Below are 15806 nucleotides of genomic sequence, written 5' to 3'. Positions count from 1 at the left end.
GGAGATCGCGCTCCCATCTTTCCGCCTGAATCCTAGCCATCTTCAAGATGGAAGCTGTCTTCATCAGTATTGCAGCTCCATACCTGGGTCTACCCATGTCGAAGTCATCAATCAGTTACACTATCATACAGTGTATTTCCGAAGCATACAAAGCACAGAGTCTTGCGGTCCCACAAGGGATTATGGCTCACTCAGTTCTCAGTGCTGCAACCAATGAAGCATTCGACAAGAATGCCTCTGTGGAAGAATTTTGCAAGGCAGCTACCTGGTCGTCAATTTTGACGTTTGTGCGACATTACAAGCTACACTTGCATGCCTCAGCAGACGTTGCGTTTGGGAGAAAAGTGCTTCAGCATGTAGAGCGATCTCTCCTTGTAGAGAGATCTTAGTAGAGTGATCTCTCCTTGTCTATATCTACTGCTCTGGAGGAACCCAAGATGTCCTCCCACCTCTGAGGGAGAATGACCCTTGGCATTTACCATGAGGGATCCTTCTCCTCAGAGGAAAGGAAAACATCTTGCCCTCTCTTCTATCGCCCTATCTGTTTGACTGGCTTATCTTTCCTATACTTCAATTTTTGTCTTTATGACCCACGTTGGTTTTACTCCTGTAGTTTTTTAGAAATTTGGGCAAAACTGTTAAGGCAGCCCATCAGTTACCTAGTTTTCTATTTTTTTGAGTTCCTTGATGTTAATACTTAGGGTTTTTGATAAAACTTTTGATAAAAGTTATTTTACACTGCTTCTTGGAGTAATCTGAACTGAGCAGGGGGTGTTTCCACTCCCAGGAAGAGGAAGAGCTTAAAAGATTCTTGCCTCCTTGATTGGACGGTCGGAAACACCCAAGATGTCCTCCTTTCCTCTGAGGAGAAGGACCCCTCACAGTAAGTGCCAAGGGTTGTTTTGCTCTGTAGCTTCTGTGCAATTCAGCAAACCTTGCAAAGCAAGTTGAGATGCAGAAGGAGGCAGACAAGAGCCAGTTACTTGGGAGCCTGATAGGAGCCCTCCGGGGCCTGATTCGGCCCCCAAGCCACATGTTTGACACCCCTGAACTAACAGACCATGAAAGCAAGTGCTAGGGCATGCCAGTGTAGCTAGTTTACCTTGCAAAAAAAGGTGATAGAGGTGGCTAAAGTGGTTTTGTGATTCTCTTGTTATCTCTTCTTGAATAAGTATTTCCTATATGTCATTCTCTTTTTCTCTCCAGATCCTCAGTGGTATCCAGCTCGGCAGTCTCTACGACTGGATCCTAGTAAGTGGAATCAGTGTGCCATTCTGATATTTGGAGTCACCGCTTCCCATAGAACTAGGCTAGGAACAAATGTACACAAACAGTGGGCTGAGGACTACCTACTTGGATCAGAGAATGTAACTGACATAATAGCACAACCTTGGGAATGTATATGTTGAATCCATTTGAAAGGTCATACAATCTTGCAGGAAGCGACATTTTCTGGAATCCTGGATTGCAAAAGCATAATCAAGCATATCTCGTCATTTGAGAAGGATTTTTTCCTTTGTGTTCTCTCCACAGTGACACCTCTGGGTGTCAGAACCTCCTAGAAACAAGACTTGTAGCTGCTCTGGCCCTACCTCCAAGCTCTGTTTGCTAGTGTGTTTGTACAGATGTGAAGCTACTCCTTTGGACTTGGGTCCTTTCAACTGCTGCAGCAGGACTTTTTTCTTTTGAATTATGAATAACTGCATTTAATTAAGATTTTCTTCTTAGTTTGCCTTCCTAGTTTCTTTGTCAAAAGTGTGCAGGTACATGCTGGCTTATGCATCTCTTGCTAGCTAGAAAACCAGACCATGACAAAAACACTAATCTAGAAGCAATACAACATTTATAAAGTAGAATAAATGTTAACAATTACAACATATATAGTGAACACTTAATGCATACACATAGGAATATTACATAATGCAGTAACACTTTACCATCCTAAAGGTAGAGAGAAATAATCTCAAAAAATAGTTCCCAAGCATTCCAAAACAATATTATAATCCAGTGTCCATCTGTTATTAGATGCTTGCTGACTTTTCAGGACCTAGAGGCTCTTCCAAAGTTAGGGTGCAGAAACCTTGAGCTCGACAATCATTTTGTCTCTTTGTTGAGAGCCGCCCTGAGCCTGCTTCTGAGGAGGGCAGAGCTTCCTCCATCCCAGGCACTACTACCTTTTACAGGTAATGGTCCAATGTTATACAAGATCCAAAGGTTGAATACCTTTGAATACCCAGGGCACCTTCTGTGGACTAAGAAGCATCCCCTGAAGCACAGGCTATTTTTCAGGTGAGCAGTTAGAACAGGGTTCAACAAATCCTGGCATCAAAAATTGCATTGTGGTGCGGGTGCCTAGTATTTTCAGCAGCTAGATTTGAGTCCAGTAGCACCTTAGAGACAAACAAGACTTCAGGGGTATGAGCCTTTGAGAGTCAGAACTTCCTTTGTCAACTGACAAAGGAAGTCAAAACTGATGAAGGGAGCTTTGACTCTTGAGAGCTCATACCCCCCAAAATCTTTTGGGTCTCTTAAGATGCTACTGGAGTTGAATCTGTCAAGCATGCGGGTTCAATGACGAGTCGAAGTTGATACAAAGACTACGTTTATTGATAGACCGATACTTTGGCTCAAGCCATTGCTTGAGAAGAATGAAACCGATACATTGATACACAACTTTTAAGATACACTTCAAAGGGATTCCTACAGGGTGGGGAAGCAGGGGAGCGTTCACACATAGAATATCGAAACTACATACATTCCCAGGGCGTTATCAGGCATTCGGCCTTGCAATACCCAGATGGCTCATCCTCCCAGAGGAGAATTCATGGGAAGGTGCTGATTGCTTTGTTCCCTCTAACTAAAAGTCATAAAGCAAGAGAGGAGCCAGGAAAGAATAATAAACTAACAACATTTGGTTCTCTGGGATCTTACCCAGGTCTGCTTTTAGTCAGGCCATAAAACCATCAATTATTGATCAGAATTAGCCATGCTTGACAGAATCTAGCTCTTGTACTGCAGACTAACATGTCTGCCCTCTCAAAACAGTATTTTAAAAAAACTCAAACTTTTATTGTCTCTCAGCTTGGCTGCTACTGCTCCCAGCACTACTCTTGTTCATTCTCATCCCAGGCTGTAGTCAGAGATAGTTGGCTAGTTTTGGAAAGCTCTCTTGTCCCTAACAAAGAGTATGGTGGAGTTTTCCAAAGCTAGCAGAGTTCCTCAGGTGGGGAGAGGTGGGGAGCATACAAGAGCTGCCTAAAATGTTGGCAGCTGCATTTTGAGATGAAGTGTTATTTTTTTTTCTTTTAAAGGAAAACCTCTGTGGCTTTCATAGTTCCCAACAATTCTGTCCACTCCTCCTCCCCTGCTCAGCCATAATTGGAGGGGCACATGGGTAGCTTTGGAAAATTCTGCTCCATCTTTATTAAGAGCAGGGTAGACATTCATGGTGTGAAAAGGCACAGTATAACACATTGCAGCAGTGCAGGTTATGTATTGGATGCTAGAGCACCAAATATATCTTGAGGATAGCCTCATCTTGATCCTAAATGTCCTTTGGGCTTAAGCTGTACACACCAAACAGTCCTCCAAGTCATACATCTCCTGGGACCTAGTGTCTGCAGCCACTCTTGCAATGCTGTTCACCACAATCAGACTTCTATTCCAAAATATTGTGAATTCTCTGCAGATGTTCTCCATGCACTCTTGTGGTAGACATAATCACAAAACCTTCTGTTTAGTGTTTGCTTTCCTCTTCCTGCACCCAGACAACTTTAATGACAGATGCTTCTAAATGGAAGTAGAGCAGTCACTTCAGCCAGCTTTCAGGCTTGATTCTTGTGGGAATCAAAAGCTCGTATCAGTGTGCTGGATCATCTAGTAGCTGACAAGACTGTTTGAGCCTTCTTCCATGTCCTTAGCAAGAGTACAAGGTGGGACAGTTCTTGTCTGTTTGCTTCATCTCAAGGTTGGGTTCTATTCACTTCCCTCACTGCAGGAAAACTTCGGTGTGCTTGTATTCCCAAGGAGTCTGTTCTCTCTCGAAGTTCACTTGCTTTAGCTTGGATTCTGATTACATTTTCTGTTTGCAGAAGGTGTTCTGCCAGTGAATTGGAAAGGGTAGACTGATTTTCATCAGTTTTGTGCTTGCCACTATAGAAGCTCAAGAAATGCCCCTTTGAACTGTTAGCCACCTGATACAGTAGACCGAGGTGTCAAACATGCAGTTCAGGGGCCGAATCAGGCCTCCAGAAGGCTCCTATCAGGCCTCCGAGCAACTTGCTGTCATCTGCTTCCTTCTCCCTATCTCTTGCTTCCTTCTGCATAATAGCTTGCTTTGCAAGGCTTGCTCAATTGCACAGCAGAGCCACAGAGCCAAGCCTTTCTTCCTTCTATTGGCTAAGGCTCCCCCCCCCCCCCCGTCCCCTGGGGAAGGAAGGAAAGAGCCAGAGCTTCCTTTGCCCAGTTCCCTGGATCCCATGGGAACAGGGGTCATTTTGTAGAAAAATAGGTGGTGGAGCTCATCCAGGGATTGTTATGCAGCTGCACATACTATTCAATGGACAAGGAGGTGGAACTCTCACAAGGAGGTGGAACTCGCAGAAAGGTTCAGGAGCTGCACTCCTGTGAGCTCCCATTGAATCTGAGGCCTGCATGGGAGAAATATAAAGAAAGCACCTTTAAGACCCAACGAGTGCTAAGGTTTTAAGCATGTTTTAAGTTTTTTAAAATATAAATATTTAATTTGTTTGTGTCCTTTATAAAGTTTTTGTCTCTGCTACCTAATCTTAAATAGATACACACATGGCCCGGCCCAACAAGATCTCATTTATGTCATATCTGGCCCTCATAAGAAATGAGTTTGGCACCCCTCTATTAGACCTATAACTCTCAGGGCAACATTTCTAACAGCAGTAATGTTGGTGAGATGGGTTTTCTAGCACTGTACCTTAACAAGACCCTGTGCCTGAGGGAACTTTGTGACTCTTTTTCTTTCAGAGGGGCGATCCCTAAAGGATGAGGATATCCTTCAGAACTTGCCAGTGGGCACTACAGCAACTCTGTATTTCCGGGACCTGGGAGCGCAAATCAGCTGGGTGACTGTAAATATGCTTCTTCCCTGCCTAAGATGGTCCTGGTTGTGTCAAACCTTGGTTTCCTACTCTTTCTCACCCTTCTGCCTGTCTTTCAGGTCTTCCTCACTGAATATGCTGGGCCCCTGTCAATCTACTTGCTCTTTTACTTCCGGGTTCCATTCATCTATGGCCCCAAGTACGACTTCACCTCCAGCAAATACTCTGTGGTACAGTAAGTATGCAGACTTTTCTATGTGTCTTGTGCTGTTCCTCTCTAATTTAGCCGGGAACAGGCACGTGTCAAGGAAAGATAGAGGAAGTATCCCATTCTTTTACATGTTTGATTCGATTGTGTCTCCTCTCCTCACATCCTTTTAGAGGGTAGGAATTCTGCGGCTGTTGAGACTAATTGAGCATGGGTAGTACTCCCTGGTTTCCACTTACATTTGTGCCTGTGGCAGTTTAAGATTATTGCTGCAGTCCCCCTCCCCCCAACTGGGAGCTGTTCTGAGACTGTTGGTTACACCCCCTGTAGTTGATTAAGGAAGGCTGCAGAAAAGCTCTCTGATCAATCATCCTGATTTAAGGGAAGCTCAAAATGTGGAAAGCTCAAAGCAGAACACCAGAAGCACTTCAGGAAAACTTAGAGGTAGCTTTCTTTTGTAGTGCTGCTGTTGTGACAGCCATTTTTGTTTCTCCAGAATATTATGTGCTGAAACATATACATGCTGTAATCTTTTCCTCCAGCCTAGCCTGCATCTGCCATTCTTTCCATTATATCAAGCGCCTCTTGGAGACCCTCTTTGTCCATAGGTTCTCCCATGGAACAATGCCTTTGCGTAACATCTTCAAGGTAAGCAGCACTGAGATGTACATAAGTGGGGACAAAGAGGCAAGGCCAAGCCCTGCTTTTCTTTGAACATATGAAGCTGCCTTATACTGAATCAGACGCTCGGTCCATCAAAGTCAGTATTGTCTTCTCAGACTGGCAGCGGCTCTCCAGGGTCTCAAGCTGAGGTTTTTCATGCGTATTTTCCTGGATCCTTTTTTTAGTTGGGGATACTGGGGATTGAACCTGGGACCTTCTGCTTACCAAGCAGATGCTCTACCACTGAGCCACTGTCCCTTCCCTTAAACCCCATTTGTATGGGAATGTGGGAAATCCCTGGTTTTGACCTCTGTTTAAGCTTTCCCCAGACCATGAAGCAGAAGCAGTCATCAAATCTGTTTTCCTATAAGGGAGCCATTTCACAATGCATTTGTGTTGTTCCAGAACTGCACTTACTACTGGGGTTTTGCTGCATGGATGGCATACTACATCAATCACCCTTTGTATACTCCACCTGGTAAGTGATGACATAGACAGCTGTGGGGGGTGGGGCGTGAAAGAATCTTGATGGTCCATGTTGGGTAAAGAGTCCAGGTAGCTTTTAAAGGAACTTGGTTGGGATAACCTCCCTGATATTTTACTCTGTAGCTCTCTTGGAAGGAGGCTGAGCAGGTGTTTACAAGGGATGGTGCCTGTTTGTGCATAACTGATGTTACATTAGTCCATTGGTCAACAGCTAATCAGCCAGCTCAACATTTCATAGGAAGAAGAAGAAGAAGAAGATATTGGATTTATATCCCGCCCTCCACTCCGAAGAGTCTCAGAGCGGCTCACAATCTCCTTTACCTTCCTCCCCCACAACAGACACCCTGTGAGGTGGGTGGGGCTGGAGAGGGCTCTCACAGCAGCTGCCCTTTCAAGGACAACCTCTGCCAGAGCTATGGCTGACCCAAGGCCATGCTAGCAGGTGCAAGTGGAGGAGTGAGGAATCAAACCCGGTTCTCCCAGATAAGAGTCCGCACACTTAACCACTACACCAAACTGGCTTATGTCAATAGGAGCAGGACTCACTTTGTAGCAGGAGCTCCTTTGCGTATTAGGACGCACACCTCTGATGTAGCCCATCCTCCAAGAGCTTACAGGGCTGTTCTTACAGGGCCTACTGTAAGCTCTTGGAGGATAGGCTACATCAGGGGTGAGTGGCCTGATATGCAAACGGGTTACTGCTACAAAGTGAGCCCTGCATAGGAGTATTATCAGAGTTGTCTGTATGCTGTAAGTACAGTATTTAGTAATGACTGTAATATTTGGCATCTGCATAATTCTGCCTTCATTTTTTAAAATACAAGTTTCTCTTACTATGCCTAGAGATATTGCCAAAACTAGGGGTGATTGAGAGTGTGTGTCTAATTGTGTCATCCCAATAAGTTTCAGTAAGGCCTATTATGTCATAGTCTCATCATGTATTAGGACTTCCAGTTCCTCCTACTTGTTTCCCATACTCTGTGCATTAGTGTAGAGACATCGGAATCCATGTTTTATGCATCCTGAGGGTTTTGTTTCCATACATACCTGCAAGTTAATGTTACCTAGCATATGTGCCACTCTCTGCAAAGCTTTAGTGTTCTTATTCCCAGTTACTGGTATCATAGGAGGCTTTGAATTATTGTCTCACTCCCCCATACAATTTAGTTTAAAGCCCTCCTTATTAGGTTAGCAAGGCTGTTACCAAACACTTTCCCCCCCTACCTTTGTAAAGTGTGACCCATCTCGTAACAGAAGGCCACCATCTTGAAAGCATAAGCCATGGTCCTGTATTAGGACTTCCTGTTCCCCATACTCTGTGCATTAGTGTAGAGACATTGAACCCTGGTTTTATGCTTCTTGAAGTTTTTGTCTCTGTACTTAGCTATGAGTTAATGTTACCTATAAGATGTGCCACTCCCTTCAAAACTTTAGCCGTCTTATTCCCAGTTACTGGCCTCATACTAGGTTTTGAATGATTTAGTTTAAACCCCATTTTGATGATTTAGTTTAAACCCCTCCTTATTAGCTTTGCAAGGGTCTTGCCAGACACATTTCTGCTTACCCTCATGAGGTACAAATCATCTCCCAATAGCTTCATCTTGAAAGTGCAATCCATAGTCCAAAACTTCAAATCTTTCCTGATGACACCATCTATGTAGTAGTCAGTCATTTATTTGTAGTATTTTTCTTTCCCTTCCTAAGCTATAGCCTTCAACAGGAAGAACTGATGAAAACACAATCTGTGCTCCCAGGATCTTCAGCTTCTTTCCCATAACCACATAGTCTATTTTAATGCATTCTGGGCTGTGCCGGGCAGTATCATTTGTTCCCACATGAATCAGAAAGAAAGGATAATAATCTGTTGCCTTGATGAGTCTTCCTTCCCTTTCTGTCACATCCTGAATGTGTGCACCTGGTAGACAACATATCTCTCAAGACAACAAGTGCGGTTGGCAGTTTGGGCTCTACCCTTCTGAGTAGGGAGTCCCCATTTACCAGTGCACATCTTCTCCTGTATTAGGGAGCAGAAGTTCGAGTCCTCTAATATGTGGGGCTCTAAGAAATTTCCTTCAAGCTTTGTGGAGCCTGGGGAAGTTGCACTTTTTCCAATGGTCCAGAATCAATATCTATGGGGAGACCCTGGGGCTGAATGCATAGCAGCAGAGGCTCAGTGCCTCCTGATTGTCCTGCTTCTGTGGGTTAGCTTTTTCCATGTGCCCTTCTCCTGTGTTGGGTGCTCCCCCATTCACTGAGGTACCTTTTCCTCCTTCTCCTGTTGCCTTTTCAAGAGCACTTCATGGGTTTTGCCCATGAAGTCTTCACCTTCCTATATAAACTGAAGTGTGAATCTTCTTCTCCACTTACACTTGTTGCAAGTATAATTGCTGTTATCCTCAAGTAAGAATACAAACATGCCATAGACATGTTCTTGTTTAGATTTTGCATGTCACTGCAATCCTGCTGCAATAAATTTCAAATCCAATCAATTAGTTCTGTTTATCTTGTTCCTCCCTGGTAACTCCACTGTCAAACTGCCTCCCAAGGCTAAGAACCACAGGGCAAGGGTCTTTGGCAACAAGAAGCCTTGCAGTTTAAAGGCTCACAGCTCCCACCTCTGACAGAAAACCAGAGCAACCAACCCCTCCTCTTTCAGCAACATACCAGACAAAAAACACACAGAAGCAATCAGAAACTCTTTTCCAGCAAACTCCAAGCACTCGCACAGTTCGCTCACACAGCAGCATTCACACAGTTTTCTCACACACAACAATCTCAGTTAATGCTCCCCAGCAGTTTAGAAAAAACAAAATTAACACCTCGCCAACCGTTCTGTCCCATCTCCTTCCCCCAGAACAGTTGAGTCACTTCCACTGTTGGTGTTTAAACAATAGACAGAGAAACAAAAAAGAAAGCAAAGGGGCTAGTCATCAAAGAAAAAGATAAAGAGAACAGAAGGAAAACATTATAACACCCTATGTTATCTTATGTTTACTTAATCCTTGGGGTGGATTTGTGACTCCTTTTCCCAGGGTTAAATATTTCCCCCATATAAATTATTGCACTGCTTAGATTAATATTGGGCCCATTTATATGACTGCATGGTTTTATAAACTAACTGCTTTTGGTTTTTACTTCCATTCCCATCCTGTTTATGTTTAATTTGATTAATACCCCACCCTTCCCGCCGAGGCGGGCTCAGGGCGGCTATCCTGCAGCAATATTCCTTGGTGTGCCTGACACCGGAAGTCTTACATCATAAGCATTTTGCTTTTTACTCTGTTCTCAGTTCATAGGATGAAAAATTATTTTACTCTTTACTTACCAATTTTTAAATGTTTTTTTTTTAAGTTGATAGTATATTTCTTGTTGGTAGGGAGGAAGGAAACATTACTGCCTTAAATGAAAATCTGCAACCACTCTTTCAATTTCTGAATTTTAGTTCACTACACATAACTTTTCTACCATTACTATGTTGCTGCTCTCATAAGCCTCTGCTCTGGAAACCTTCAGTGACAGGATTTTCCTTTATATTGTACTTAGCTGAGCAGCCCCTTTTCTTTCCTCTTTCTTTTTCTCTGACTGTCCCATCCAGTTGTTTGAATGTATATTCGGTAAATGCTGACCCAGGTTAGGAACTGAGGGGAGAGACTAAAATCCTTCCTCTTTCCCTGTTTTATAATGGCACATGAGAGGCTAATGGTGAATCAAAACAAAACTAACAATAACAAAGTTTATTTCACTTCGAGGGGAAATGGTCAGGTAGAATCATGTTTAGAATTGATAAGGTGAACAAGCAACAGGAATGAGGTTACTTTGTGACAAATTGTCTGGTGTTTATTTTTATACAATCAAGTGTTAACCTCTGTGGTTTACAGGTCACAGCCCAAATTTACAAGAGGGGATCGTTAGCCAAGACTCTGGGAAAATACACATAGAGAAAAGAGAACAGACTCAAAGTCTTTAGATGCATGACAATTTATTTTAGTATTGCTAATACATAGTTCTAAAATCAGAATTAATTACAATCCAGAGATTTTCATGGAAAAATTACAATGAATACATGTAGATGGATCTATCTACAAGTGGGCAGCCATGTTGGTCTGAAGCAATCTAACAAAGCAGTAGACAATTTGCACCTTTAAGACCAACCTGTTTTATTCAGAATGTAAGCTTTTGTATGCTCTAAGCAGACTCTATCAGACAAAATTGGAATGACAAGCAAGTTATAGATTTCACCAGGTTGCAGCCTTCTATAGCTATAATGTTCTGTATAGTTACAGTGTTTAGCTTATTATATCAGCAAAGCAAAGCCTTTCCCATTGCATGGCATTATAGCAGCATTTTGTATCTCACCTCTCCTAGGGTCTTCTGGTAGTTTTCATTGATGAGGTAGAGGAGTCAAGACCTTCCTAAGCGCCTGACTCTACTGGCCTTTCTCTCCTCTTTTTACACACCTCTCTGAGATTTCTGACCACCCAATATAACCAGTCAGAAAATTAAGTGTCATCTTTGGCTGGAAAGTGTACATTACCAACATGTCCTGGAATTTTCCTGTCAAACACGCTCATTTCTTGACCATTTTTTTACTGTGCAGAGAGCACGTCACCAGTCCTGCTCTCCATTATTTACAACCCAGAGGGCACGTAGCAAAGCCATCTGGCCCTGGGATGTATATGGTATAGACTAGCAGTTGGTACCCCAAGATATCCTCCCCCTGTTTTCACACAGACAACTCTTATCTGTTCACAGAGCGGTGTGAGAATGTTTCTGATGTTCTTCAATGGCCTAGAATGCTTTAGTAGTAAAAAGATAAGTTGCCTAGTAACCTTTGAACCCATGACTCAAACATACATCTGTATTGTAACCTTTGATGATATCCTATATAGTAATTTTGTAACCCTTGGTACTTCATTACTCCCAAGGCTTGTGTCCTTGGTAGAGCTCCTGAGTTTCCTGAAATAAAAGATCTTTTGATTCAAAACAAAAGGACTCTGTTATTGGGAAATATTGGTGCTTGACATTTCCTCAGTATCAAGGACCTTCCTCGTCAGAGATGGCTCCTTTCTGACAAAATGTCACCCTAACTCTTTCATATTTTCAAATTTATTTCCCCACTTCTTCTGACATCTCTTGAGATTTTCAGAGGACTTCATTTTTATTTAAAGAACCCATTTTGAATATGACCACATTCTAAGTTCAGAATACATCTTCCGTTTATCTACCATGATGACATTTTCACTAGAACAGGTAGACTGAGTTCAGACCATTAGAGCGACCTGAGATTTTCACCCCCTTGTTTGAACAGATAGTGTGTAATGAGGAAGCATGAATATACTATAGAATAATAAATATAATGTGTTATGTGTGTGTATATGTGTTTCTACTAATACCTAAGAATCTATCATTAAAACCTTAAGATCCCTTTATATCGTTCAGATAGCTCAGCAGCATTTCAAGTTACCTTTAATCACTTAAGATCAATTCATAGTTTTCTAAAACATACTGTGATCACCTTTTTCAATAATAAGTATCTATGCTATGATTAGATAACTCTTACAACAATTCTATATGAGTAATATGCGGATATATGACTGATTTCTGTATAAATCTCTATGAAAAATACCATGTTTTGTATCTTGATCTTTTCATACAGGTTTAAGCAATCTTCTCTTCCCCCTTCTTTCTAATGTAATATTGGATCACTGCCCTTTTCAGATTTCTCTTGATACATTTAGTATTAGGATTTAAAGTTAGTGTCATTGTCTTCCCGAACCTTTTCCCAAACAGAAACATTATTGAGGTATAAAATCAAAAACTTAAAAGGTATAATTCTTCCAAAATTCAAACCATTCCCCCCCCCCCTTCTCTCTCCATAAGAAAGATTTTTTACTGATTCTTCTTTTGGCACAATCTTCATATTTCAACACGATGGTCAGATTGGCTCTCAGTGGATCAATATTTTAGTTTGCAGCAGTGTTTGCTGATTGAGTTTGTTTAACAGAAGACATTTGTTCTGCAGCACAAGTCCATTCTGAGTTACAAGTAATTTCCCAAGGTTTTTCTCATTTTTGCTGAGAAATACAGTTTGTGTGCTCAGAAATCCAGATGTATTCACAGATGTATTTCATAGATATAGTGATGGCTAACACAGGTAACGGTTACTGTTATTCAAGCAGGTCCCTAAAATGAGGAGAGAGATTTCTTGGCAGTCTCTACGTACCTAAGCATAAGCTTCTTGGTCTCACAGACACTAAAGTTGGAGAAGGCAGGAATGTTCACACAAGTCCGGTTTCCTTCCTTATAGGCTAGGGAATCACCCCCTTCTAGGAGTTGTTCCTCACTCTCAATAGGGATGTGCTACTTGCCCCACTTCCCTAACTCAGGATAGTTTTTGATCCTCTCATAGTCTGCTTCACTCTCTCACTGTTAACTCCCAACTCCTAACTGTCACGTTCTCAGGGTGCAGGCAGGCAGGAGTCCAACGCCAGGCCAAGGTCAAAGCCCAGGAAGTCAAGCAGGAGCCAGGTCACCAATGCAGAATCACAAACTGGAATCAGAAGTCAGTGTCCAAAAGCCAAAAGGTCAGGGTGCCAAGGAAATCAAGCAGGTCAGGAGCAGGAAGGAGCGTGGATGCAGGCCAGAGAATAGACTTGTTCTTCCTCAAGTTTACCAGATCCTGGGAGCTATATGGGAGTCTCAATCAGCCTGCTCCTTGGGTGACAGTGACTCTGCTAGAATTCAGGGCTGAGAGATCAGAAGCATCGGTGTGCCTCATGTCTTCGCTCTGAAAGTTCTTTCCGGAGCCTGCTTCGAACTGTTGAGATGGGAGGAGGAGGAGATGGGAGCTTGGAGGAGATTGATCGTCAGCAGCTGGAGCCTGGAGAGTGATTGATGGGCCAGCTGCTGTTTGTTCAGTGAGGAACTGGCTGGCAACTCTTCCAGGTCTGTTAACCCTTCCAGCTCCTCCTCATCAGGGCTCATGACACTAACTGAAACTCTAAACAGAAGAATTCAGTTTTAATGCTCTGTCACTCAAGGTTCTCAGACTGGGTTATAGCATAAACTATCTATTGTCTGTCACAGCTTCCGAGTTCTGTTTCTGCAGTTTATTCCTAGTAGTAACATACCACCTATTTCTAATTTTACAGTTCCCCTAACCTGAGTGAATGTATTTTGTTTTTGTGTCCCCCAGCATATGGACATGAACAAGTGAAACTGGCGCTCATCATATTCCTGGTAAGAATATGAGAACCTTTAAGGATAAGAGTCTCATGTAGGTTGGCAGGAGGGGAGGGGGGTGAGTGTTGGGACAGAAGTGGAGCTGCAGTAGTGGGATGACCATTAGTGTACAGGTATTCAGTTGCAATTATGGATAGCCCTGGGTTGGAAGCTTGCATGACCAATAGTGACTTAAAATGAAGCCTGGTGACTGGTGCTCATGTTAATGAAGGGAGTGAAACTGGTTGTTGTTGTTGTTATTTTCCCTTGCTGTGTGCATGATCTAGGTGCCATCTCCTCTTAATCCCTGCTTCCTTAATTTGAGTGAGGCTTGGCCAAAGGACCTCTTTCAGTATTAGAGTATAACTCTGGAACATATGAAATAGTGACAGTAATTTGAGTGACCAGTGTAGAAGAAGGTATGAAGGAGATCATAATGCCCTGGTAAGAACAGGATCCCTTCCCTTTGCTGGCACATTCAGGTCTTTCTAGTCCTCCAAGTTGGTTTCTAAATTGTTCAATGATTATTTGCATCATTGGTCATGACTACACTGACCTTGAGGGACTTTCATACAGGAACTGGGCTTGTGGTGATGAGGGGCATTGTAACAGGTCAGCACTTAGCCCCTGTATGTTGACACTTGGCACATTTCTTCCTGCAGTTCTGTCAGCTTGGAAATTTCTCAATTCACATTGCTCTGCGGAACCTGCGCCCTGCTGGTGAGTAGAGAATAGGATGATACAAAGAGCCTCTTACGGCTTAAATTGAAGTTCAGGTAATCAGCATGATGGCCTTACAAACTTCTAGTAAGAGCTGCCATCAGGCCATGCCTGTTGAGACCAGCTGTCCTCTGTCTTCAGGTTGTTTTGCCTTCAGGCAGAGATTTGAGCCTGTTTGAAAATACTGTTCAACAGAAAATTCAGATTCTGCATAGAGAGATCCCATTTGTCTAATTCATTCTTGTAATGTTTGGGATTTGCATACTCCAGAGCTCTTCCTCTTTTGTTAATGGCAGGGAGGAGGAATACTTTGAGTAGGTGGTTTGCTAAAGATACTAGGATACAAGTAAGATGGAAGAATAACCATGTTGAGACATAGGCTACAGAAGCATCACCTGGACCCCACCCAGTTTCTTTGGCTTTTATAAGTAATACCATTGCCTCCAGTCCTTCCAGTTTTTATTGGGACTATTGGTCCACATTAATTTTTATAATTCTGGATTTTATATGCATGCTGTACGCACAATTATATGCTTGTTGAAAGGACCTAGAAGTCTAGCAGCATTTTTGTACCAGAAGATCTTTATCAAAAGCATCTGATGGATCCCTGTCCATGATAATCTTCCTCTAGGCTTCTTATTCTATGGTCAGATATAAGTTTTTGTAATATTCTATTAGAATTTCTGAGTAGGTACAAGATCTGCTTAAACTTCAGTGTTCCGTGGCTCACATCGGGCAATTTCTTGCGATATACACCGTTTTGGAATGCAGGTTCTCCTTCAAAGACATCTGCAGCAACCTCCAGCTGTGGGGCAGAAGGTGTGAAGAAGTAGTAGTAGAACAGTGTCCTCCTTAAGCCTGTTGGTTCCTCTTAGGAACTCACTAACCATGGCAAATATTCGGCAGATTTACCACAGATATACAGAATCATTTGGAAGGGGGATGTATGATGTGTCTTTGAAACAGATCATTTCCCTGCAGGTTCCAAGGCCAGGAAGATCCCATATCCTACCAAGAACCCGTTTACATGGCTTTTCTTGCTGGTTTCCTGCCCTAACTACACCTATGAGGTAAGGGTACCATATAGCCTTGCCACAGATTGGAGAAGCCTGCATCAGGAAGCTCCCGTGTCTTGTTTCCTGTTCAGTGCTTTTTCACACAAAGCATGTTGCTGGAAAAGCAGTTTCTTCTTTCAGGCAGGCTGCTAATGAGCATAGATTTTAATCTGTTTATCTGCTAACTGAATGATAAGGTTATACTAGTCTAAGATTGAATGCTAGACAAAATACAGGCATTCAGTTATCATCCCCAGGCTTCACCCTCTTGATTGCTGCATGACAGCTGTTTTGTAAAAGTACGTAGTTAGGAAGATAAGATGGATTCCTCTGTCCTGTGTGACATTGCAGAAGAAAGGGATAGTGAATTGTGGTTTAATG

General features: G+C 42.7%; 1 protein-coding gene across 1 annotated transcript in view; it reads left to right on the top strand.

Annotated features, from left to right (window-relative positions):
* The window catches only part of TECR (trans-2,3-enoyl-CoA reductase), a 56331-nt gene that overhangs the window by 26750 nt on the left and 13775 nt on the right, over positions 1-15806 (top strand). The window contains exons 3-10 of the mRNA XM_060240723.1: positions 1207-1251; positions 4999-5102; positions 5192-5307; positions 5823-5928; positions 6349-6421; positions 13625-13668; positions 14313-14370; positions 15352-15440. Of these exons, the coding sequence (XP_060096706.1) occupies positions 1207-1251; positions 4999-5102; positions 5192-5307; positions 5823-5928; positions 6349-6421; positions 13625-13668; positions 14313-14370; positions 15352-15440 (635 nt within the window). The remainder of the gene's footprint in view (positions 1-1206; positions 1252-4998; positions 5103-5191; positions 5308-5822; positions 5929-6348; positions 6422-13624; positions 13669-14312; positions 14371-15351; positions 15441-15806) is intronic.

This window comes from Heteronotia binoei, chromosome 5 (assembly GCF_032191835.1).
Source record: "Heteronotia binoei isolate CCM8104 ecotype False Entrance Well chromosome 5, APGP_CSIRO_Hbin_v1, whole genome shotgun sequence".
Lineage (NCBI taxonomy): Eukaryota > Metazoa > Chordata > Lepidosauria > Squamata > Gekkonidae > Heteronotia > Heteronotia binoei.
This window is presented reverse-complemented; position numbering and strand designations above follow the sequence as displayed.